The sequence below is a fragment of the Elephas maximus genome, chromosome 3 (genome assembly GCF_024166365.1).
Source record: "Elephas maximus indicus isolate mEleMax1 chromosome 3, mEleMax1 primary haplotype, whole genome shotgun sequence".
In the NCBI taxonomy this organism is placed as follows: domain Eukaryota; kingdom Metazoa; phylum Chordata; class Mammalia; order Proboscidea; family Elephantidae; genus Elephas; species Elephas maximus.
The window spans coordinates 98,156,872-98,181,350 of record NC_064821.1 but is presented as its reverse complement, the minus strand read 5'-3'; the positions used below and the strand labels follow the sequence as shown (position 1 = coordinate 98,181,350).

Sequence of the window (24,479 nt, the reverse complement as noted above, 5' to 3'; positions counted from 1 at the left end):
GTGCCCACCCTGGCTACCAGAGTTTAGGAAAACCCCTCTGAGCATACCACTTTGCTCAGAGTGCATCCAGGGCTCCCCAGGGTGCACAGAATCAATTGCAAATGCCTGGGCCCAATGATCAAGGCCTTTCATCTCCCGGTCATAGCTCTGCTCACCTCCTGCCATTCTGTCCCTCTCTCCTTGGCTCCAGTGCTACCACACTGCTCGCTGTTCCTCCAGCATGCCAGCCCAGCACCACCATACATTCCAGCACCTCCTCTGTGCTGGGCTCTGAGCTGGGCATTGGGCACACAGGTATCAGATACCAGCCTGGCTCCTGGGGAGCACAGTCTGGCAGGGTAAAAGGGTGAAAAGAACTGGGTGTAGGAGATGTGGATGCAGTGAAACATACCTGGGAAGGGCAAAAGGTCAGGAAAGGTTTCCACACCTTTGCATATACTGAGCCCTCTGCCGGGAATGCTCCTGTTTCTCCCCTTGGGCCTCTTTATCTTCTGAGACCTAGTTCATGCATCACCTCCTCTGAAAAGCCTTTCCTCTGCTCTCCCCCAGCCTCTCCATCAGGATCAATTACTCCTGCTGCTTGGGCCTCTTCTGCATCATTGATTGCATCCTCCTTCTGTCCCACATCTCCCTTGCTGATGGCTTGGGTGTTCCTCAAGGGCAGGGCCCAGTGCCCAGTGCCCAGGGCGGGACCTGCCCCAGAGCCAGCCCCAGTGAAGGTTTTGGCAGAATGACAGAAGCAAATGTTTTTTTCCAGCCCTGGTGTGGCTGCAATGTCCAAACCACCTCTAAAACGGGTGTGGGGACAGCCCTTCTAGCTCAAGAATTATGGTGCTTCCAGCACCTGTTGGGCTGGAGATAGGCATCCTGGTTCCAGATGTCAGGATGAGGGCTAGGAAATCATCTTACAGGATTGTGCCCTGCAGACATCACTGCTTACACTTTGGCAAAGGCTTTTCGCATGTAGTACCTGAGTTGATGGAGGAAGGGAATCGTGTATCACTATCATTTTGTTGAGTGCAGGTACCTTTATTAGCCTCATTTTGCCAAAAATTCTGAGTCTCAGTGAGGTTAACTTGCCCAAGATAGCACAGGAGCATGGATGTGAACCCAGGTCTCAGTGCTCTGGCTACCCTGGCGGCCTGTAATGGTGGGAGAGGGCAGCAGGAGGGCCATGTCCTGACCTTTTCTCTCCCACCCTGCTACAGCTGGTCATCTTGTTTGTGTGTGTGGCCATGGCGAACTCCCAGTGGTTTGGGCAGATGACGTCAGACATCGTGGCTGACATGTACCTTACTGAACAGAGCTATGGCCTGGGCCATGACATCAGCCTCTTCTCCAGGAAGTCCTACACCCACCTGCGAGCTACCAACCCCCACTACCAGGCCCTTTGCTGCCAGCTTACCTGCTACCATTGCCTCTTGCTCCTTTGCAACCTGGTCTGCATGGCCTGTAATGGTGTAAGCCTACACCACCTGGCCACACACCTCTTCACACTCTAGTCCTACTGACGGGGAGGGGCCTTGTGGCTTTCTCCCAAGTGAGCCTCTAGCCCTGTCGGGGGGCTCACCCAATAAACCTGCTGTGCTGAGGGCCCTCAAACCCCATTCCTCCCCAACCTGGTGAGATCTGCAAGGGGCTCCAGGGATCATCTCTCCAACCTTCTTTAACAGAAAAAGAGACTAGAGGCCCATAGCACGCACAGCACTTGCCCGTGGCCACAGAGCCAGGCAGTGTAAGCTGGGTCTGAGCTCTATCCCATTTGAGGCCAGTGAGGAGGCTGGCACCTTTCTCAGCTGTCTCAGGGTTCATGGTGGCCCATTTCTAGCCACAGTGGCTTCTCCCTAGCTGCAGATCCACCATGGGCCCTGCACGTCCACAACTCTGGTATTCCGGGCCCATTTTCTCTGGCCTTTCAGCAAGCACTACCCACTGAACATTGGCCAGAAGGGGCCAGGCTGTTTCCCCTGTCGAGGTGGGGATGACAGAGCTGCAGAACCAGAGAGCATGGCAAAGAGCCCTACAGATGTTCAGGTGAGGAACATCTGGTGACAATGCAGTCACACAGTGGGTCTGGGCAGGACCAGGACTCCAGCTTCCCATGTGGCCAACAGTAATTGAACATGCAACCACATTTCAGCAGGGTTGGGAGCCCTTTTTTTTCCATCTTTGTACTGGTGACACAGGGCATAATGACCAGGCCAACAGCGTGGGCTCCTCTCTGCACCCCTACCTTTAGGCCTGGGAAAGGCTGAGAAACTACTCTTAGGGATTGCTATTTTAAGTGCTTCAACTTATACAGACTGGTGACTACTGTGAACCTGTTTGACTCAATGAAAGTTTCATTTTATTTTTTTGGTTTAGTGCAAGGTTTTTTAATCTCAGCACTATCAACATTTGGGACGGCTAATTCTTTGCTACTGGGGGCTTTCCTGGGCATTGCAGGGTGTTTAGCACCGTCCCTGACCCACTAGATTCCAGCAGCACTCCACTGAGTTGTGACAACCAAGAATGTCTCCAGATACTGCCCAATGTCTGCTGGAGGCAAAATCACCCCTGGCTGCGAACCGCTGAACTAGCACTATCAGTCAGCATAGATGTGCCCTGGATACAGTTCACTTAACAGAAATTACTGAATAACCATGTTCCAGGCACTGTGCTGGGTCCTTCACATACCATTTTGTACAGAAGTCCCACAGACTCCAAGTGGTAGTGCCTTACCGGTGGCCGCACCAAGTCAGCAGCCACCAGGATTCAACCTGTGGTCTAACAGTCTATTATTTGAAGTCCCTTTTCACCCCTTTCCCAAGCTGAAGAAAGAGCTTGTATCTGGGACACGTGTTCTCATGGCAGAAGGAAAACAGCGCACATCTCTCACGCGATGGCAGTTCACACTTGTTGGAACACGGCACCCGTCACGTCGCTAACATCCCTTTGAAGTCAAGTTGCACAACTAAGCCCAATGCTAGAGAAGCAGAAGCATCCCTGCGGGGAGCGGGGGCTACAAGAAGGCAGGTAACTACGGGCAAGGACATACATACAAAAGCCTCTAAATAGGTAAAGGGAGCAAAGATAGCTGTAAACAAAAATACAACCTGTGACAATCATCCAACATACAAAAAGATTTTTCAGTTTAAAAGGCACAAAATCCTAAGATGTGGAAACTGGAGAGGAATTCAGGGGCCACTGCTCAAGTCTATGGTAGACCTCTGTCCTGCAAAGATCAGGAGCACTGACTGTATCTTTAGAGGTACCAAGGACCTGTTTGCATGCTGTTTATAAATGTGGAAATGGGACCTGGCTTTCCTGGCCCCATCTCACCCCAAGGCATCTATACCACATCCCACACAACTCCCCCTGTGCTCACCAAATAGCTGGAGGCTAGTGTATCTTAGCTTGGCCTTCAGCGATTCAGTAAATGCCTTAAAATTATATGCACAATTTGCTTATATGAATAAGTGCAATTTGAGGGGTAGCTTTTCTAAGTCATCTTAACTCCACAGAGGTCCAGAGCCATGTCACTGGATCCTGAGCCAGTCTCTGCAGGCCAGTTAGTCACTTGGGTCAGCTGCTGTGTTAAATGCGATAGATGGTCTCTTCTGAGATGGAGGCTGGTAGTAATACAGCTAGCTCACAGGGAATCCAAGGATGACAGGACCAAGGCACAGAGTTTTTTGTCAGCAGAGGAGAATGGAGACCAGCTGGAGCTCAGCATTTTGGCCAGAAAGGCTACAGTCCAGGGAAGTCAGCGCCAACTTCCCTAGCCAGAGGCTAGGAAGCACTGTCCTGAGAGGGAGAGAAATGGCATCTCAGAGCTGAATCAAGTGTGCTGGACTTCGGCCACAGGCGGGTGAAGGAGGAGGTCCAGGGGTCTGGCTCCCACAGCCTGGCTTGGTCACTTTACCTGGTGCACCTTTCTCCCCCGGAGATAATTCTTGCAAAAAGGAGAGGATCCTACACATACCAAAAATGCTGGTGTCAAGGCTTTTACAGAGTACCTGCAGTGAACACAATGAAAGAGAGGGGGTTAACTGAATTACAATCTTAATCATCCATGGACCTTCCCGATAACCTTTAAAGTGAACCTCTGGAAGTTAGTCAACATTAAAACCCAAGTTTAACACATTTATTTGGTTGGCTGTTTATAGAACCGGCAAATTAGCATGACGCTCTCTCCATTACCCAAGCCAGAACCTTTAGGCCAGTCCTCCAGCATCATGCCTGCCTATGGCTAAATCTGAAATAAGCTACAAAACATGCTTTCATTCATTCAGCAGACATTCAGTGAGTGCTAGCGTTAAGCCAGGTCTCCTGTGCTGAAAACACAGAGATTAAAAAAAACAAAAACCATCATCCTTGCTTCCAAGTTCAGTACTGGGGCAAGGAGATAAGGAATCAATTAATGACAGCAAGGCTCAACCGCAGACACATGTGTGAGGTACAGTGTTAGCCATGGAGGCATGATTCCCTCTCTGGGGAAGAGGAATCAGGAAAGGCTTCCTGATTGGCTTTCCTGAAAGGTTTTAGATTGGCTTTAATTTGGAAAAGTGGTGGTGATAGTGGGGGCGGCAGGAGCGGGGAGGCAAAAGCCAGGGGGTACACAGAACCAGAAGCTGTCTGCTGTTATTGGGGCAGATTGTAAAGGGAGTGAAGCAGGGTGGAGAGGGTTAGGGCCTTGGCCTCCCAGGTCTGTTAGCATTACTCAGTGGGTGTGGTTTTAGACAGGAGGCCCTATGTCTTAGCTCCGCCCAGTTCAGGGTCTAGAGTTGCCAGAAACCAGCCCTGGGAAGCCTCTTGCCTATGCTAGTCATTTAAAAAGCAATCACTTTCAACAGCATTTACATTACTTTCTGAGAAGCATGAAATTGGTTTCCCTCCACAATCTGCCTGCTTTCTCTTTAAATCCTTCCCTCCAGCCCCCCATCTCTTAGAGATAGGGTAGGTGGACCTCCAGCCTTTAAAGAATTCTATGTAATTTGCTAACAAGTGAGAAAACGAACAGTTAAAACTGTGTCTACGAACTTGGAGAAGAGAGATGTGCAGCCAGAGGAAAACACCAAGGAAAAGTCAGAGGTCAGCTCTGAGGAAATCTTCCCCTCCTGCCTACCAAGCCAAAGCAGCAGGAACAGGACAAGCTGGCCATCTCTACCAAGTCAGTCAACACATCACCAGTTCCCACCCAATCTGCCTCCTAAACCTCTCTAATCCCTCTCTACTATTTTAGGCCTCACCAGTAAATAGTACACTTAAAATCTGTGCATTACTCTGTATGTAAATTTTACCTAAACAAACCCCCTTTGGCTCCACAATGCCATCAGAATGAACTGCACACTCCCTGGCAGGGCATTCAAGGCCTTTGTGCAGGGCCCTAACTAGCTCTCCAGCCTCACCTCCTGCCACGCCCAACCTCTTCATTCTACCTCAGTGCAAAAGTATCTGCTTTTCCCTTTTTTGCTTTGCTCAAACCTTAGGGAATAGTAGTCCAGCAGCCAACTTATACACCTACTGAGGGCATTCTCTTATAGTCTGGGAACACCTCACAGCTGTAAAAGGGGACAACTTGCCAAATCCAACTGGCTGCCACCACTAGTTAACAAAGACGCCCTTGTGTAGTGGGACCACTTTACGCTTACCAGAGCACTTGGATGCCTACTCTCTCACTGGCTCTCAGAAATCCCAAGATATGGAAGGCACAAGTTATTCCCGTTCTGGAGATGAGGCAATAGCCTCGGACAGGTAGTGATCTCCTAGAGTCACACGGCCAGTAAATGACTGTATGTCTGACTTCAAGAGCCAGTGCTCTTTCCTTTAAACAATTTCCGGGGACACAGACACAATTAGGATCAGGAGGGTCAGCTCAGCTGCCCTCAGGTACAGAAGCCTGGCAGCTTTTCCCTGCTCAGACCAACCCCATTTATGTCCCCCAGCCTGGGGGTGTCACATGCAGTGCAATGAGCTGTCACTCACTGTATCCTGTCTGGCCAATGGCCCAGTTTAACAGGCCAGGTGAGGCTCCAGGATGCCATCTCACTTAGTTTTGCACCCAGTTCAGAAGTGAGGGGGTGTAGGCAATCAACCGGCAAAGCTGGCAGCCAGCGATAGCCTGAGAACCTGGCTGCCTGCCTCGGACTGTGCCTGAGCACCCTCCCCATTCTACTCAGCCCCACATGGATGACTCACCTGGGGTGCTGCAGTGTGTGCAGCAGGGTGCTCTCAGGAGGCACCCGGTATAGTTCTGCTCTCTCTGAATCCTCAAAGTAGACCTGCAAGATTAACAGAGAAGCAGTGCTGTTGCTGTTGCTGTTGTGTGCCGTCTACTTGATTCTGACTCGTAGTGACCCTGCAGGACAGAACACAACTGCCACTAGGGCTTCCAAAGCTGTAATCTTGACAGGAGCAGACTGCCAAGTCTTTTCTCCTGCAGAGCCACTGGGTGGGTTCGAACTGCTGACCTTTCTGTTAGCAGCCGAGTGCTTAACCACTGGGCCATCAAGCGCTCCTTTAGAGAACGAGTAGTCAGTATGAATAAAAGGCATCAGCAGCACTAGGTGTGCTACAGGCAAGCCCAAGGAAAAGGTAAAGAGATTGCAACTGGTATTAGCTGAGTGACTTCTTTATACAGTTGTAGGGCTGGTTACTTTGCCTTTAGTCCTCTTCGTGACACTGAAAAAACACATTACCAGCTCCGTGTTCCAAAGACAAAACCAAAGCTAAGAGAAGTGAAGTAACTTGCTAAAGTCACCCAGCTAATAAACCGAGCAGCCAGGACTCAAGCCCAGGCCTATGCAGCCTTCCCTTCCCTAACAATTCAGTCCCAGAGCCATTAGGTGTAGCGGGGAAAAAGCCGTGAGGAGGGAAAGAGCCCAAGCAGGGCGAGAAGGATGGCCACAGAGTGGACAGACCTGTGCAGGGTATCAAAGCCCAAGCAGGGCAAGGGGACGTCTGCACAGCAGGGCTGCCAAAATGTGAGGGTGTCAGAGCCCGACCAGTGGAAGAGAGCACCCACGCTGGGAGACTGCCAGCCTGAGCAGAGTGAAAGGCTTCCTTGTCATATGGCTGTCCAGCAAAGGGTGTCAGAGCTCAAGCAGGGTGAGAAGGCCGTCCACACAGGGGGTGCCTGTTGTGGGGAGTCAGAGCCTGAGGACGATGAGGAGGCTGTGCACACAGGGAGGTTGAGCAGTGCAGTCAGAGTCTACACAGGATGAGGAAGGCCCGAATGCAGAGGCCACAGCCTGACACAGGGAGTCGAGAGTCCAACCCGGTGAGGAAGGTCCATGTGGGCGAGACGCAGTGGTGGTGACAGAGACTGATTAAATATGAGGGATTGATCAAATGAATAAACATATTAAGAATAATAAAAGCCACTGTTTATAAATACTGGAGAAAACAAGAATATAAAATCTGGTATTGGATTAGAACTGGAGGTATCAATGAGAACTCATGGTTATATATGTGTGTGTGCATGTTAATGTGTACACACACACGTAAATACAGCTGAGAATGTCAGGCAATATGCACTGAAGTATTTGGGGGTGATAGGGCATCAGTTGGCATCTTACCCTCAAATAAAAAAAAAGCCAAACCTACTGCCGTTGAGTCGATTGACTCATAGTGACCCTATAGGACAGAGCGGAACTGCCCCATAAGGGTTCCCAAGGAGCAGCTGGTAGATTCAAACTGCTGACCTTTTGGTTAGCAGCTGAGCTCTTAACCACTGCGCCACCAGGGCTCCTTTCAAATTATTAGAAGATGATAAGTTCTTTGTATTGTAAATTTGCGATTGTTTAAAAAAAAAAATCCCACAGAAGAACAAAGTAAAACTTCTCTTACCTCTAAATTATCAGGGCGGTATTTTTGCTCCAAGTCCCAAGAGGGCGTTTCACCAAACATCACCATTAGATGATCAATAAACCTAAGGGCACAACGTATACTTCTGGGTGTCACTAGCTCATGACCGGGCTTTCCCACACCACAGTCCCTAGATACCGATTCTCAGATACCTCAGGGATACATAAAACATGCAATGCAGGCTTGAGCCGTTTTGACAATAGCATCCAAAATATGTACGTGTATCACCTCCTATTACTGACATAATATTGTTCTTTAAATTCACTCAGGCTTGAAAACATTACTTACATTTAGCTACTTTCTAAGCATTAATTTCATCAATCTCAAGCTAAATGTGCTAATTATATTTTTTCTAATCTTCATACACTTGATTTATTATTCACGTACAACCTAAAATGATTTCACATCTCAAGAGTGATATGTGAAAATGATATGTGATACACTCTTTGGCGAACACTCTACTGTGGTGTTACACTTACTAACCCAGTCAGCATGCTGGTGAGGCTTGTGTCTGCCACTGCAAACCTCATTAGCAAGGGAGAACTCAGCTACAGGTAGACAGGTTACACCAAACCAGGCTGTGTAAAACCCTCTCAACTATTCTACTCCCTCCTCAAGCAAAATCTACCACTTCCTACTTTCTAGTCAGTGGGAGAGAACGTAACCAGAAGCAGAAGGATCTCAGGCAGGTAAGTACCTGGAGTCCTCGTGAAAGGCAGAGATGAAGTCCGACTGGCCACACTCTGGGTACAGAAAGAGCACAGGCCAGCTCAGCCTGCCCTGGTCATCGAGACTCACTCTGGCTCCGTAGGGGTTCTCAGAGATGAGCCCATCCCGGAAAAGCTCAGCTAAACCTTCTGAGGCGGCATCTTCATCTTCACCGGCAGCTTCAGAAACTAACCTGATGTTCCTAGCCTGCATTAAAGAAACACACACACACACACAAACCTTTCTGTAGAGGAGAATGCAGACCTACTTCACTGAAATAGGGAAACAGCACTGCGAGCTCCCTGAGGGCCAGCCCTATACACAATTCATCTTCATTATCCCTGAGGCCTGGCACATGGTAGGCATCATCTGTTCAACTCATCATTAACTACACATGCTGGCCCCTGTGCCACACAGGTGAGCCAGACATGGTTTCCTGCACGCAAGGATTTCATGGTCTAAGGAGGAGACAGCTATAGAAATAATCACAACGTAAGGCAAGAAGTGGAGCTGTGGAACTGCAAAGCTGGAATGAATGATGGAGGTGCCTGGGGAATGCTAGGCCAAGGGCAATGACTTTGATAGGCAGAGCAGTTGAGGGGGGGGGGGGGGGAAGAAAGGCATTCCAAGCCAAAACCAGCGTGTGCAAAGGCAGAGAAGAAATAAGGTGTCATGTATACAGGAGTGGCAGAAGTCTCGCTTAGCTAGAACATGGAATACTTAAAATAATGTGTGTGGACTTAATCGTTACTCTTTCATGGAAATGATGGCCAAATCAAGTGTCTGAATAGGAAGGGGTTACCTCTTTTTTTTGTGTGTGTGCGCATATGTGCGTTGTGGAGAGGATCCTGAAGTTAGCACGTTAGGAGAAAATTACATGCAATCAGAATTGCTCTTGACAAATCAGGAGCTATCCATCTTAAATCAGGGGTTGGCAAACTTTCTTTGAAGGGTCACATAATAAATATTTTAGGGTTTGTGGGCCAAACTGTCTCTGTCCCAACTACTCTGCTCTGCTGTTATAATGTGAAAACAGCCATGGATAATAAATAAATAATGGAGCAAGGCTGTGTTGTAGCACTGCAGTTTGCCGATCCCTGCCTTAAACCCTCAGTAAAATACGGTTTGTATGGCTTTGTGTATACTACTGGTGAGAGTAATCTTATAAACACTGAAGTTTAAGATGAAGAGTTAGACTAAAGGAGGGAACAACCAAAAAATCTATATGCAAATGTCTGGCACTCAAATATTCTACTTTTAAGAAAATAACCAAATCCCTCACTGTGAATGATGATGAGAAACTGGAGTATTCTATTCTGCTTAATCTGTTCATACACGTTAACAGTTGGCTTGTTGTGGGGAGGGACAAAAGTAGTGCATCTTGGCAGCATTAGGTTCTCAAGGTCAGTGAGTACCTTAAATGGGTTCATAATTTAGCTGCACGAAGAATGAAACAAAGAACCTATCCCGAAACCTCACAGAAAGTCTTCTCTCCCTTTTGAAGACCAAGCAAGCCAACGTTCCAACAGGTGACTTGCTGGGTATCAAGTTAAAGGCAAGATGTGGATCAGACTGCATTCATTTCAAAATTTAAAAAGGAGAGAAAATGCCGGTGTTTTTTTAAATTGTTATTATTACAGTCAGAGAGGCAATGTCCTAAACACAGACATTCTCAGGATGCAGTATAGTACAAAGCACAGTGGTTGAGAGCAAGGGTATGTTTCTGACACACGTTAGCTGTGCCAGGTCTCTTCACCTCTCAGAGAATGTTTTATCATCTAGCAAAACAAGAACAAGCTGTCTGCCTCAGAAGTCAACTGTGAAGACTAAACGAGATAATGCTTAACACAATGTCTAAAAACAAAAAAACTAAACCTACTGCCATCCAGGTGATTCCAACTCATAGAGAGCCTACGGAACAGACCAACACTGCCGCATAGGGTTTCCAAGGCTATAAATCTTTACCGAAGCAGATTGCCACATCTTTCTCCCACAGATTGGCTAGTGGGTTTGGACAACTGACCTTCTGGTACTTAACCACTGTCCCACCAGGGTTCCCTACCCAATGTCTAGCACACAGTAAATATTCAGCATATGATAGCTAGCATCAGTTTTTATTCCAGAGCTGCGAAATCATACCCATATATACCTTTTACAAGTAGGCTCCTGTAAACAGGTTGGTATCAATGTAACTCATCAGTTACATGTTTATAAAGAGATAATGCCTTCATTTTACAGATAAGAAACTGCCTTGGAGGGGTTCTATGACTTGCCTGAGGCCAAACATGCATACATGTGGGAGTACTGAGAATAAATTTGGGTGGTCTTACTCTAGAACCCAGGTTCTTTCATCACACTGCTTCACCAAAGCAAAATGAAAATGAGCAAATTCATTCAGGTAAAGCATCCCAAGAAAGGTTCTCGACAAACTTCAGGCTTAGTGGATTTAACAGGACCAGAGGGGCCTAAGCTTTGAGAACTCACCTTGATGGCCTGGATTAAAGTCTCAATCTGATTCTGCTCCTTCTTTTCTTTCAATTTTGCTTTCCTTATATCCCTCTGTTCAGTTCGCTGAAAATGAAATTCAGATTCATCAACCCTAGGGAACTTGTTTCCTCTGTTACCCCAACCTGCTCCTGAATTACTATCTCTAGTCTCTTCAACCCATACTCCTGTGTTAAGGGATACCAGTAGTGAGATCCAATTAACATTTACAAAGCACATGTACAAAGCCTGGGGCAGCAGAAATATAAAAGTCAGTGTACAGTTCAATGAGTTTTGGCAAATGTACACACATGAGTACCCAACAGTCAAGACAGAGAACATTTTCATCCCCTAGAAAGTTCCCTCATGCCTCTTTGCAGTCAACTCCCCTCAATCACTGATCTGGTAAGTTCTTTCTTTCTATCACCAAGTAATATTCCACTGTATGAATATACAATTTGTTTATCCTTTCTCCTACTGTTGGACACAAACGCTGTTTCCAGTTCTACACTATTATGAATAAACCAGCTATGAACATTCTTACATGAATCTTTTTACAAAAACATGTTTTCATTTCTCTTAGGTAAATAGCTAGGAGTGAATCTGCTGGATTATGGAGTAGGCATATATTTCACCTTACAAGAAAATGCCAAGCTGATTTCCAAAGTGGTTGCAGCAATTTATATCCCGTGGGAAAGTGTGAGAGCTCTAGTTGCTCCCCATCTTTGCCAATATTTGGTCTGTCAGCTGTTTTAAAATCTTAGGCATCCTAGATGGTGTCAAGTGGTGTTCTACTCAAGTTTTACTTTGAATTTTTCTAATGACTACTATGTTAAGCATATTTCATTTGCTTACTGGCCATTTATATATCTTCTTTAGATAAGTATTTGTTCATATCATCAAATCAAGCCCATTTTTTAGTTTTTTTTTTTTTTGAGTATATATATTTCTTTATACATTCTGGACACAAATCCTTTGTTAGATATAAGTATTATAAATATTTTCTCCCACTCCATAGCTTGCCTTTTAATTTTCTTAACAATGTCCTTTGAAGAGCAAACTTTTCTAAAAAATAATTCACCATGAGCAAGTGGGATTCATACCGGGTATGCAGGGATGGTTCAACATTAGAAAAACCATCGATGTCATCCACCACATAAATAAAACAAAAGAACCACATAATCTTATCAATTGTTGCAGAAAAGGCATTTGACAAAGTCCAACACCCATTCATGATTAAAACTCTCAACAAAATAGGAAAGAAGAGAAATTCCTCAACATAAGCAAGGGCATTTATACAAAGCCAATAGGCAAAATCCCCCTAAATGGAGAGTCTGGAAGCATTCCCCTTGAGAACAGGAACCAGACAAGGATGCCCTTTATCACCACTCTTATTCAACATTGTGCTGGAGGTTCTAACTGGAACAATTAGGCTAGATAAACAAACACAGGGCACCGAGGCTGGTAAAGAAGAAGTATCTCTATTTGCAGATGACACGATCTTATACACAGAAAACCCTGAAGAATTCACAAGAAAACTACTGGAATAGAAGGTTTCAGCAATGTATCAGGATACAGGATAAACATAAAAATCAGTTCAATTCCTCTACACCAACAAAGAGAACACTGAAGAGGAAACCACCAAATCAACACCATTTACAATAAATAGCCCCTAAGAAGATTTTTTTTTTAAGAAGATAAAATACTTAGGAATAAATCTAACCAGAGACATAAAAGGCCTATACAAAGGAAACTGTAAGACACTACTGCAAGAAACCTACATAAGTGGAAAAAAACACACCTTGCTCACAGATAGGAAGATTCAACATTGTGAAAATGTCTATTCTACCCAAAGCAATCTACAGATATAGTACAATCACAATCCAAATTCCAATGGCACTTTTTAATGAGATAGAGAAACAAATCACCAACTTTATATGGAAGGGAAGCCCGAGATAAATAAAGCATTACTGAAAAAGAAGAACAAAGTGGGAGGCTTCACTCTACCTGAATTTTAGAACCTATTATACCACTGCAGTACTCAAAACAGCCTGGTACTGGTACAACAACAGATATACAGACCAATGGAACAGAATTGAGAATCCAGACATCAATTCATCTACCTATGAGCAGCTGATATTTAACAAAGGCCCAAAGTCAGTTAAATGGGGAAAAGACAGTCTCTTTAACAAATGGTGCTGGCATAACTGGATATCCATCTGCAAAAAAATGAAACAAGACCTGTAAATCACACCATGCACAAAAACTAACTCAAAATGGATCAAAGACCTAAATATAAAACCGAAAATGATAAAGATCATGGAAGAAAAATTAGGGACAACGCTAAGAGCCCTTATACACGGCATAAACAGTATACAAATCATTACTAACAATGCACAAACACCAGAAAAGAAACTAGATAACTGGGAACTCCTACAAATCAAACACCTATGCTCATCCAAAGACTTTACCAAAAGAGTAAAAAGGCAACCTATAAACTGGGAAAAAAAACTTGGCTATGACAAATCCCATCAGTGTCTAACCTCTAAAATCTATAAGATGCTGTAAAACCTCAACAACAAAAAGACAAATAACTCAATTAAAAAATGGGCAAAGAATATGAACAGGCACTTCACCAAAGACGACATTCAGGCAGCTAACCGGTACATGAGGAAATGCTCACAATCATTAGCCATTAGAGAAATGCAAATCAAAACTACAATGAGATTCCATCTCACTCCAACAAGGCTGGCATTAATCCAAAAAACACAAAATAATCAATGTTGGAGGTTGTAGAGAGACTGGAATACTTATACACTGCTGGTGGGACTGTAAAATGGTACAACCACTTTGGAAATCGATTTGGCACTTCCTTAAAAAGCTAGAAATAGAACTACCATATGATCTGGCAATCCTACTCCTTGGAACATACCCTAGAGAAATAAGAGCCTTCACACGAATACATATATGCACACCCATGTTCACTGCAGCACTGTTTACAATAGCAAAAAGATGTAAACAACCAAGGTGTCCATCAACAGATAAATGGATAAATAAATTATGGTATGTTCACATAATGGCATACTACACAACAATAAAGAACAATGATGAATCCCTGAAACATCTCCTAACATGGAGGAATCTGGAAAGCATGCTGAGTGAAATTAGTCAGTCACGATGGACAAATATTGTATGAGACCACTATTATAAGAACTCAAAAAAAGGCTGAAACACAGAAGAAAACATTCTTTGATGGTTACAAGGGTGGGGAGGGAGGGAGAGGAATATTCACTAACTAGATAGTAGACAAGAATTATTTTAGGTGAAGGGAAGGACAGCCTACGATACAGGGGAAGTCAGCACAACTGGACTAATTCAAAAGCTAAGAAGTTTCCTGAATACAACGAAACACTTTGAAGGACAGAGTAGCAGGGGCGGGGGTCTGGGGACCATGGTTTCAGGGGACATCTAGGTCAACTGGCATAACAAAGTGTATTAAGAAAACGTTCTGCATCCCGCTTTGGTGAGTGGCATCTTGGGTCTTAAAAGTTAGTAAGCGGTCATTTAAGATGCATCAATTGGCCTCAACCCACCTGGAGCAAAGGAGAATGAAGAACACCAAAGACACAAAGAAAATACAAGCCCAAGAAAAAGAAAAACCAAAAAAACCAAACCCAGTGCCGTCAAGTCAATTCTGACTCATAGTGACCCTATAGGACAGAATAGAACTGACCCATAAGGGCCACATAAACCAGAGACTCCATCAGCCTGAGACCAGAAGAACTAGATGGTGCCCGGCTAAGACCAATTACTGCCCTGACAGGGAACACACAGAGAATCCCTGATTGTACAGGAGAAAAGTGGGACACAGATCTCAAATTTTAGTAAAAAGACCAGACTTAATGGTCTGACCAAGACTGGAGGGACCCCAGAGGACAAGGCCCCTTGACTCTGTTAGCCCAAAACTAAAACCATTCCTGAAGCCAACTCTTCAGACAAAGATTAGACTGGGCTATAAAACATAAAACGATACTGGTGAGGAGTGTGCTTCTCAGCTCAAGTAGATACATGAGACTGTGTGGGCAGCTCCTGTCTGGAGGCGAGATGAGAAGGCAGAGGGGGACAGGAGCAGGTTGAATGGACATGGGAAATAATAGGGTGGGGAGAAGGAAAGTGCTGTCACATTGCAGGGAGAGCAACCAGGGTCATATAACAATGTGTATAAGTTTCTGTATGAGAGACTGACTTGAATTGTAAACTTTCATTTAAAGCACAATTAAAAAAAAAAACTGACATAAAATCCATATAACATAAAATTAACCATTAGCCATTTTAAAGTGTACTATTCAGGGTAATTTAGTATAGTCACTATGTTGTACAACCATTACCTCTATGTAGTTCCAAGACATTTCATCACCCCAAAAAGGGAACTCTACCCGTTAGCAGTCACTTCCTCCAGCCCCTAGTCTGCTTTCTGTATCTAGGGATTTATCTATTCTGGATGTTTCATATAAGTGGAACCAGACAATATATGACCTTTTTATGTCTAGCTTCTTTCATTTAGCATAATGTTTTCAAGGTTCATCCAAGCTGTATGAATCACTACTATATATATTATATATTCTTGCTTACTTTTATATCACACATTGTAACTGCTTATTTACTTATTTGTATTCTCACCGAGCTCCAAGGGTAGGACTGTCATATTGGCTGGTTTGGGTTTTGGTTTTTAAAGAAGAAAATGTCTGCAATGGCCTGAGAGCCACAATCTGGGGAAGCCAAATGGTAGTTGGCTGCTTATTCCACCACCAACCTTCAGCTTGTCAGCTTTAGCCCTTGTGTCCAGAAGCTTCTTCTCTTTGGCATCTATCTGCAGTCCCTCATCACACCAGCTCACGGCCTCAGCAAAGTTTTTCAGTTCCAGATGGCATAAGGCACCTGTAGAATCCAGAACCCTTAGAATGCATGGACATGGAAAGAGGCCTGCCTTGAGCAGGACCCCAACAACCCCCACCCCTAGTAACCACCAGCCAGCACCCTGAAGGGAAAACAGGCGATAAAGCCCCTTGTGCTGTACTCCCCAAACAAAGAATATATTTTACATATATATGATATATATATCCGATAAAAAAAATAAGTCTTCCAAGTATTAAGGACTCTTAAAGTCAGGAAGGTTATGGCTCATTAGCAAAGAGCACAGGCTTGAATTCTGGCTCTATCAATACCAGCTGGGCCTTATTAAAAAAAGGACTGAGCATCTCTGAGCTTCAGGTTCCTTATCTGCAAATGGAAAGAATAAAGCCTATCTCACATAATTTTTTTAAAGGGAGACAGTAAGTAGAATTTGCCTCAGCCATTCATCAAGTCAGTGGCATGACCAAAGCCATCTAGGTCTCTCCTAATCTTGTTCTTTATGGCTACCAGTTTAAGCTACCTCTTTTTTCTATTAAAAAAAAAAAAAAACAGTTTTTATTGTAATTGCGTTTTCTCCAATAAGCCTCTTTAGGTTTTACACATAATTTCAAAATACCAGAATTGGAAGGGCTTAGATATCACAGACTCCAACTCCATTTTCCAGAGATGAGCACACTGATCAGACTGGGTATCCTGCCAAGGTCACATGATAAGGTGAAACTGACAACTGATCAGAGGACTACAGACTTCCAGCCCGAGGCCAATCCCACAGGACTGCACTTGATTCACCTGCCCATCTTCGGTCTTTGGTCAGTACCTTCTTTTCCCTACAGCTGAGGAAAGCAGATCTACTTGCCATCGTCTAATCGTGACCATCCAAAGAAGCATAACTTCGTTAAAGCATTTTAAGCTGGTCCGTGGGGATGTAGCAAAGATTAATGTATGATGAAGAAATTAAAGTTTGCAAAGCACCTATCAACTTCTCAAAGAAAAGGTGAGGTATAAAAGTAATAACAGCACTGTTATTATACAGAAAGGTCAGACTACAACAGAAAAAATAATCTGGGAACACTGCAGCATCAGTGTTACCAGCAAAGGTCCTGTAACTTATCTGTTAATTAACATTAACATGGCATTTGAAGATCTCGCCCTTCAATCAATTTGGAAAAAAAAAAATTAGTATCTTAGCATCTTAGTACCTAAGCTTAAAATATCTCAATATTTGGTGTGACATGTTCCATCCTTTCCATAATGACAATCGTACTGCAGTTCTCTAAGACTTACCTCTTACTACTGCTTTCAGGTGGCTGGGTTTTAGCTTCCTGGCAGTCATCGCATCATTGAGTGCAGAACGGAAATTGCCTAACAAGTTGTGATTTAATAAAAAAGAAATTTTGAGACAGAATGTTTCCAAAATTTTGTGTGTAGTGACAAAGACACTTATACAACTTGAAGAAATATAAATCAGAGCAACTGTCTTTAGAAAAAATATAGCTGTGCTCATCGAGAGCCTCAAAAATGTTTATAACATCAGGCAACCCATAGAACATACGTGGCTTACTAGCCACATCAAAAAATGCTCAACCTCACTAATGATTATGAAAATGAAAATATGAAATAGGTAAAAATGAAAGACAGATAATATCCATTATTGAAGAAGGTATGAAAAAGGAAGAGATCCTTGCTTTAGCCTAAGCAGTAGTCAGAACTGTTGGTAATACTTCACGACTAACTTCGTTCATTGTTACATTTTTAAAAAAAAACCAGAAACAGCCTATCTACTCAGTAAAAATGGAACAGTAAAGCAAGTAGTGTAAATATGATGGAACTCCATGTAGCTATTCAAATAGCATTTGCAAATAATTTTTAATGACAGGTAAAATTGTAAGCAGAAAAAAAAGCTGCGTACAAAATTGCACACGTGCATGTAGAAACTGTTGAATTGGCGAAGTTTTGCTGTGTATATTTGTACCACAATAAAATAACTGTCCATACATTTATATATAAAATAAAACTGTGTACACAGCATGATCTCAAATATGGCAAAAAATGCATATAGAAGATCCAAGGACTTCTGGTTAAAGGTGGTAGACTGAAAACATGTACTTAACTCAGCTCCCTCCCAAAAATCCCACTGAAAAACAAACAAAAAGCTATAAACCCACAGAGAGAAAAGGAATGAGAAGAACACAGAACAAATTTTGAAAGCTGGAAAGTAAAGGGACAAGGACTGACTGACTTATCTGGCCTGAGAAAACTGAACTCTAACACAGCAGGAGGAAAGCCAAAAAGCCACCAGCTTGTGCTGCGGAACCTCCAAGACCCAGGAATTGATGGCACCGGCGATCTCTGGAAATGGGGGGTGAAGGTGCATTGAAATCTATTTAAGAAGCAGTCAGATGCCCGTGCTTGTTAACTTGTGTCCTGTGGTGGGACCTACCCCTCCCCCTTGCTTAGTGGAAGACCAGAGGTTAATTCTATATAAAGAATAAAACAGGGTCTCTGGACAGAGACCACTAGGCATAGTGGTGATTCAGTGAAAGCACATTCTAAATATTGAGCCCTTAGCCCTATTCCCCTACTTGGTTCTCAAAACACCAGGAGCTAGGATTTCCAAAAAGAGAAAACACTATAAACAGAAATAAGGAAAGTATGAAATAATTCAAAAAAAACTTTCCTAAAAACAACTCTCCAGACAGAAAAAGTTGTTCACTGAATACACAACACACAGGACCCACACTAAGGCACACTGTTATGAAACTTCAGCACATTGGAGACAAAGAAAATTCTAGAAGCTTCTAAAGGAAAACAAAACAAAGAGAACACCATTCAAAGGATCAGGAATCAGAATAGTTCTGGATTCTTAACAGCAACACTTCTGAGTATTGCTAGAAGACAATGAAGAAATGCTGTAAATTTTGAGGGAAAATGATTTTCAATCTGCAATGCCACACCTGTCCAAATTATCAATTAAACGTGAGAGTAAAATAAAGGTGTTTTCGGACATATAGCCCGTTGCTGTTGAGTCGAAAGGTTTCAGAAAGTTCACCTCTACTGCCTCCTTCATCAGAGAGCTACTGAAGAATGCATTCCACCAAAACACTGGAGTAAATCAAGAAAGAAAAAACTGTGGGATCCAGAAAACTGGGATCAAACACAAAAAAGGGAAATGGAATCCCTAAAGGAGAAGAGAGATCCCAGGATAACAGCTGTGCACTAAGCACAAAGAGTAAGCAGGCCAGACCAAAATCAGAAGACTCCCAGGGAGATGTCACCAAGAAGGTAAAATGGATGGGGCAAGGAGTTAGAAATATGGGGAGAATGCATCAATGAATTAGTGATAAGTACAATGAAAACCAAGTAAACATAATAATTAAGACAGCTATTAACTGGAAACCCTGGTGGCATAGTGGTTAAGCGCTACAGCTGCTAACCAAGAGGTCGGCAGTTCAAATCCGCCAGGTGCTCCTTGGAAACTCTATGGGGCAGTTCTACTATGTCCTACAGGGTCGCTATGAGTCAGAATTGACTCGACGGCAGTGGGTTTTGTTGGGTTATTAACTGAAGGGAAAACAAATGTTCATTAAAAAAAGAAAAATGATTATAATATTCAACATTGTTGTAAATAACATTTACATAGTGATGCAATTTACATTACATAATAATGTAAAGACTGAATACCAAACTCAAATATACACTTGAGGACATGGAGACAGAATGTATGGAGATGTGGTAGCAGTAGTGAAAGAGAATAAACTACTCATCTTCCATAGCAGGAATCAGCAGATAATGGCTAAAACTGAAAGATAAAAAAGTAGCAATGTAAGCGTGTTATTTAGTTATACGGAGATACATGTGAAAAGAAACAGCTAACAGTTGGACGTGGCTGCCTCTGAGGAGCAGAAAATGGTAGGAGAGGCAGTCGAGGGACTGATAACATTTCATAAGAAGCTTTAAAAAACTATTTGACTATTTAAATTACACGTATACGTAAATGTGATAAAAATCTGAATGTAAATAAATAAGACTAGGAGGATATATATCCAATGTTCCCAGTAGTTACATGCTTGTGGGATTATGATTTTAATTTTCTTTTTACCCTTCCTGTATTTTTCAAAGTTGCTACAATAAACACGTATTACTTTAACCACAACAACAAAAATTACTAAGACTCTCCTATTTCCAAATCAGCAGGTGGTGGTCCTACATTTTAAAAGCAGGTATCTGTCCACGTGATTTCACAGTTCTGCATGCTGCATAGAAAAGAAGAAAACCTCCATCCAGAGAGTAGCCAAGACATACTGTTCAGTTTTTTGGAAATATCTGCAATACATATCTGGGGTACAAAATAGCTGGCCAACAGTTATTTCAGTCTACTTCTTTTTCCCTTAGATTTATCCCCTAGACACTGGTGATACTACTGTTTCCAGGTTCTCTTCATCTCTCCCTGGTCAATCTATTTTGGAGCCACTTCACCTACCAGTTCCCTGTTTCTGATTCCTAAAGTTTCTTCCTCAGCCACTCATTCTGTTTTACTATACACCCTCCTTGGGGGATTTCTGACCACTTTTTTTTTTTTTTTAGCTCTCACCTGCTACCTTCATACTCTTGACTATGAACATAAATTTGTGAGTATAAATATCACATCAACATGTCCAACTACTTCCAAACTTCTCCACCTGGATATCTCACACGTACCTCGAACCTGACATGCCCCAAAATAAACTTATTACTTCTCCCCATACCCACTTCCCAAACTCTGCTCCTTTTTCTCTAGAGTACCTATTTCATGGGGTGTTATTACTATCTTCCCACTTACCCTAGCTAGAATAATCACCCAAATAATCAGTATTTCCCAAAGTTCCATCAGCAGAACAGCCCTGTAACATGTTAATAAGTGTTACTCCAAAGGGGGGGTTTACAAAACTTGAGAAAGATAGAGTGAGACTATTGTAGGTCACCTCAAGAGTTTTTAACATACTAACAAAGAAGTAACAATAATCAAACTTGCCCATGGAATTTTTTTTTTTTTACTCCAAGGGTTCCACAGAATACTTCTCGGGAAATCCTCCTTTAGATTAATATAGTATCTCTCACTCATGGACATCTATCACCTTAATCCTTCTCGTATCCCTGAGAAAAGGGTAAAAGCCACAAAAAAAATTTTTTTTTTTTTATTGAGAAGTGTTTAGGTTAAAAAAAATCTCAGATCATAACAGCTCAAATACCACACGAAAGTAACTATACTGGGTTGAATCACTGTTGTTGTTAGGTGCCATCGAGTCAATTCCAACTCATAGTGACCCCATGTACAACAGAACGAAAAACTGCCTTGCCCGGTCCTGTGCCAACCAAATCAATGCTATGTTTGGGCTCACTATTGCAGCATCTATGTCAATTCATCTCGTCAAGGGTCTTCCTCCTTTTTTGTTGGCCCTTTACTTTACCATGCATGAAGCCCTTCTCCAGGGACTGGTCTCTCCTAATAACATGTCTAAAGTACACGAGACGAAGTCTCACTATTCTCGCTTAAAGGAGCATTCTAACTGTTCTTCTTCCAAAACAGATTTGTTCGTTCTTCTGGCAGTTCATGATATATTCAATATTCTTTGCCAACACCGTAATTCAAAGGCATCGATTCTTCTTCGGTCTTCCTTATTCCTTATCCAGCTTTCACATGCATATGAAAAAGGTGGTCAAAAATACCATGACTTGGGTCAGGTGCACCTTTAAGGCACCCTTTAAGGAGATCTTTTGCCACGTATTTGCCCAATGCAATACGTCTCCCAACAGTCATGTCCCCCAAAATTTATGTCCACCAGGAAGCTCAGAATGTGACCTCATTTGGAAATAGGGTCTTTGCAGACATGATTAGCTAAGATGAAGTCATTCAAGATTAGAGCTGGCTCTAAATCCAATGAGTGATGTCTGTATAAGAAGGCCATGTGAGGACACACACAGACACACAAGGGAGAGAACACAGGAAGACAGACGCAAAGACTGGAGTGATGCTGCTACAAGCCAAAGAATGCCAACGACTGTGGGCAGCCACCAAAAGTTAGAAGACGCAAAGAAGGATTCTTCCCTAGAGCCTTCAGAGGGAACATGGCCATGCTGACACTTTGATTTTAGACTTCTAACCTCTAGAACTATGAGAGAATACATGCTGTTGCTTTAAGCTACTGAGTTTGTGGTACTTTATTACAGCAGCCCTATGAGACTAATACAGCTACTAAGCCACTTATGTGTTTCAGAGAGTAAGAATTACGCAACCTATCTTTTCACTGTCTACCAGGAAGGTCAGAGTTCACTTACAACAAACTATCCTTTAAAAAAAAAAAAAACAACTTCTTTTTGTTTTTTATCCTTAGTCTAGTTTTCTAGGATAAACCGACCCTCTTCCTCTGACTCTGTCAAACATTCTAGTATCCACTGTAAAGCCTTTTATCATAAGCTAATTCTTTAGAAAGCATTAAATAATAAAATAAATTACCCAGGTAGTACTGTGCTGCTGCCCGGTTGGTATAAAGGACAACATTCAAATCAGGGTCTGCACATTTCTTCTTTAATCCTTCGGTGTAGGAAATCACAGCTTTCTTATAGTCTTTTTCTTTAAAGTAATCATTGCCCTCACCTTTATAGATCTTGGCCTGTTCTGAAAGAGGAGGAAAAATGATCACTATTTCCTAATTTTTAAAGGGCTCATCAAAAATAAATCATGCAATAATCTAATATATGATAAACCAAACAGAAGAAGCCCATAGGGGAAGAAAACACAAATTTATTGCTATGAGAAAACGGATCAATATGGAGAAACAAAGTCATGCATACTTAACGCTACAATTAATTCCAAGGATCTTATACAGTAGATTACAAAGTGCTTACCAAAAAAAAAGAAAAAAGTATAATTATCCTAGCTCTTGGAGAAAGGATTTTTTTAATTGCTGAAAAAACAGGATGAAATTATATTTCTGCTTTTGCTTACGTTGTTTCATTCCCTGGAATGCAAAGTACCCTCCTCACTCTGCTAAGAGCCTGCAACATTTTTAAGACTTGGTTCAAATTTCCAACCCATTGTGAGCCCACTCCTGCCCTTCTGCATTCCCAGAGCTAGTACAGTAAAACCTGCAAAAGCCGGAACAGGTGTAAAGCAGGAACCTGTCAGAAAAGGAAAATGCAAATATTTTCCACTAAACGAGTGATAGAAATGTGCTAAGATCACACCCTGTCAAAAGCAGAAAACTTTTGAGACCCAGAAACAAGGCAGTCCCATTGAGTTCTGGCTCTCACAGGTTTCACTGTATACAGCTGCATATTGGCACTGATCACACACATTTGCCCTGATTCTTTAGAACAATCTGGCTATCCAGTGGAGTGTGACCTTTGAGAGCAAAAATTTGTATTTACCTTTGCCTCCTCAATGGACAGCATTTAGTAGGAATCCAAAGACGTGTGTGGAATGTATAGTGACAAGGACACTCACATGCTAACTACCTCTTGTTATCCACCAGAACTTTTCTAACTCACACTTTACCTCAATTCAACGCAGACACAAAATTAATGTTACAGTCATGTAAAATACCTTCTGGAGATCGCTCATCATCAAAAATAATTGACTGGAGGCAAGCCAAGTCCGGACTGTCTTTGGGATCAATTTCTGATGGTGCTGTCTTCATAAACAGGGGGATCTTTTCAAATTCCTGGGGATTGTTAAGAGAAGAATTAAGTCTATGAATAAAGTTTTCCACTGAGTAGATCCAATTCCATGACTCTATATCAAAGTTGCCTTACTCATCACAATTTGCTGTATCTCCCTCCCCTCATCCAGGTCTCAGTTTCCCTCTGTAAAATGAGAGTGTACGATAATGATCCCTAAAGAGTTTTTCATTTCTCATTCTACAATCATGTGCCAGGTACTTCACCCACCATCTCATTTAATCTCCACCACAACCCTACGAGCTTGCTGCTATTGTTAAGGCAATTTTACAGGTGAAGAAAGGGGCTGAGAGAAGTTAAATAACTCACTCAATATCAGAAGCAATAAGCGGTGGAGCCACAAGTCTTTCTGACTCCAAAACCCGGACTCTTAAATGTACCGACAGCTGAAACAAGACCCTCAAAACCTCGAGGCAGATTTTTAACACCCCAGTGGAAACTCTCCCGCTATCTGCTCGTAGCGCCAGTGACCCGAGGGGTGAGGTAGATGTGCCTGAGCGAGGGGCCCCAAATACTCGGACGACACCCCCACACACGTGCGGGGCCCCCGGGACCGCCCACCTCCTCCCACTTGTCCTCGTGGAAGCCGCCGCGGTAAGGCTGGCTCCGGAACTTCTCCAGGAACGAGTCCATGGCGTCGTCGGACACCGCGTCCGGCCCAAGCCGCTCCATAGCAGCTCTCCGGCCCTCCAGCCACAGTCCCGTCGTCGAGGTCCCGGTGCGGAACCGCGACGCTCCTTCCGGCGGCGCCAGCGTCCTACCCTCAATCCTCCGGGCGGCGCCGACCCGCACACCTTGGGTTCCGCCGG

At 43.3% G+C, this 24,479-nt stretch overlaps 1 protein-coding gene across 2 annotated transcripts; it reads right to left on the bottom strand.

Annotated features, from left to right (window-relative positions):
• TTC4 (tetratricopeptide repeat domain 4) lies at positions 1–24,413 on the bottom strand. 2 transcript variants are annotated; one of them, XM_049879362.1, is made up of 11 exons: positions 24,232–24,413; positions 23,537–23,654; positions 22,448–22,609; positions 17,239–17,316; positions 15,854–15,978; positions 11,041–11,127; positions 8,546–8,763; positions 7,831–7,912; positions 6,181–6,263; positions 3,905–3,998; positions 1–3,786 (listed from the first exon to the last, which is right to left on the bottom strand). In XM_049879362.1, exons 1-11 carry the CDS (start codon positions 24,340–24,342, stop codon positions 3,772–3,774), a joined length of 1,173 nt encoding a protein of 390 aa, XP_049735319.1. In that variant the 5' UTR covers positions 24,343–24,413; the 3' UTR covers positions 1–3,771. The 2 variants fall into 2 exon arrangements, with proteins under 2 accessions (XP_049735319.1, XP_049735320.1); XM_049879363.1 differs by having other exon boundaries at positions 3–3,998.
• Positions 24,414–24,479: the final 66 nt, after the last annotated feature.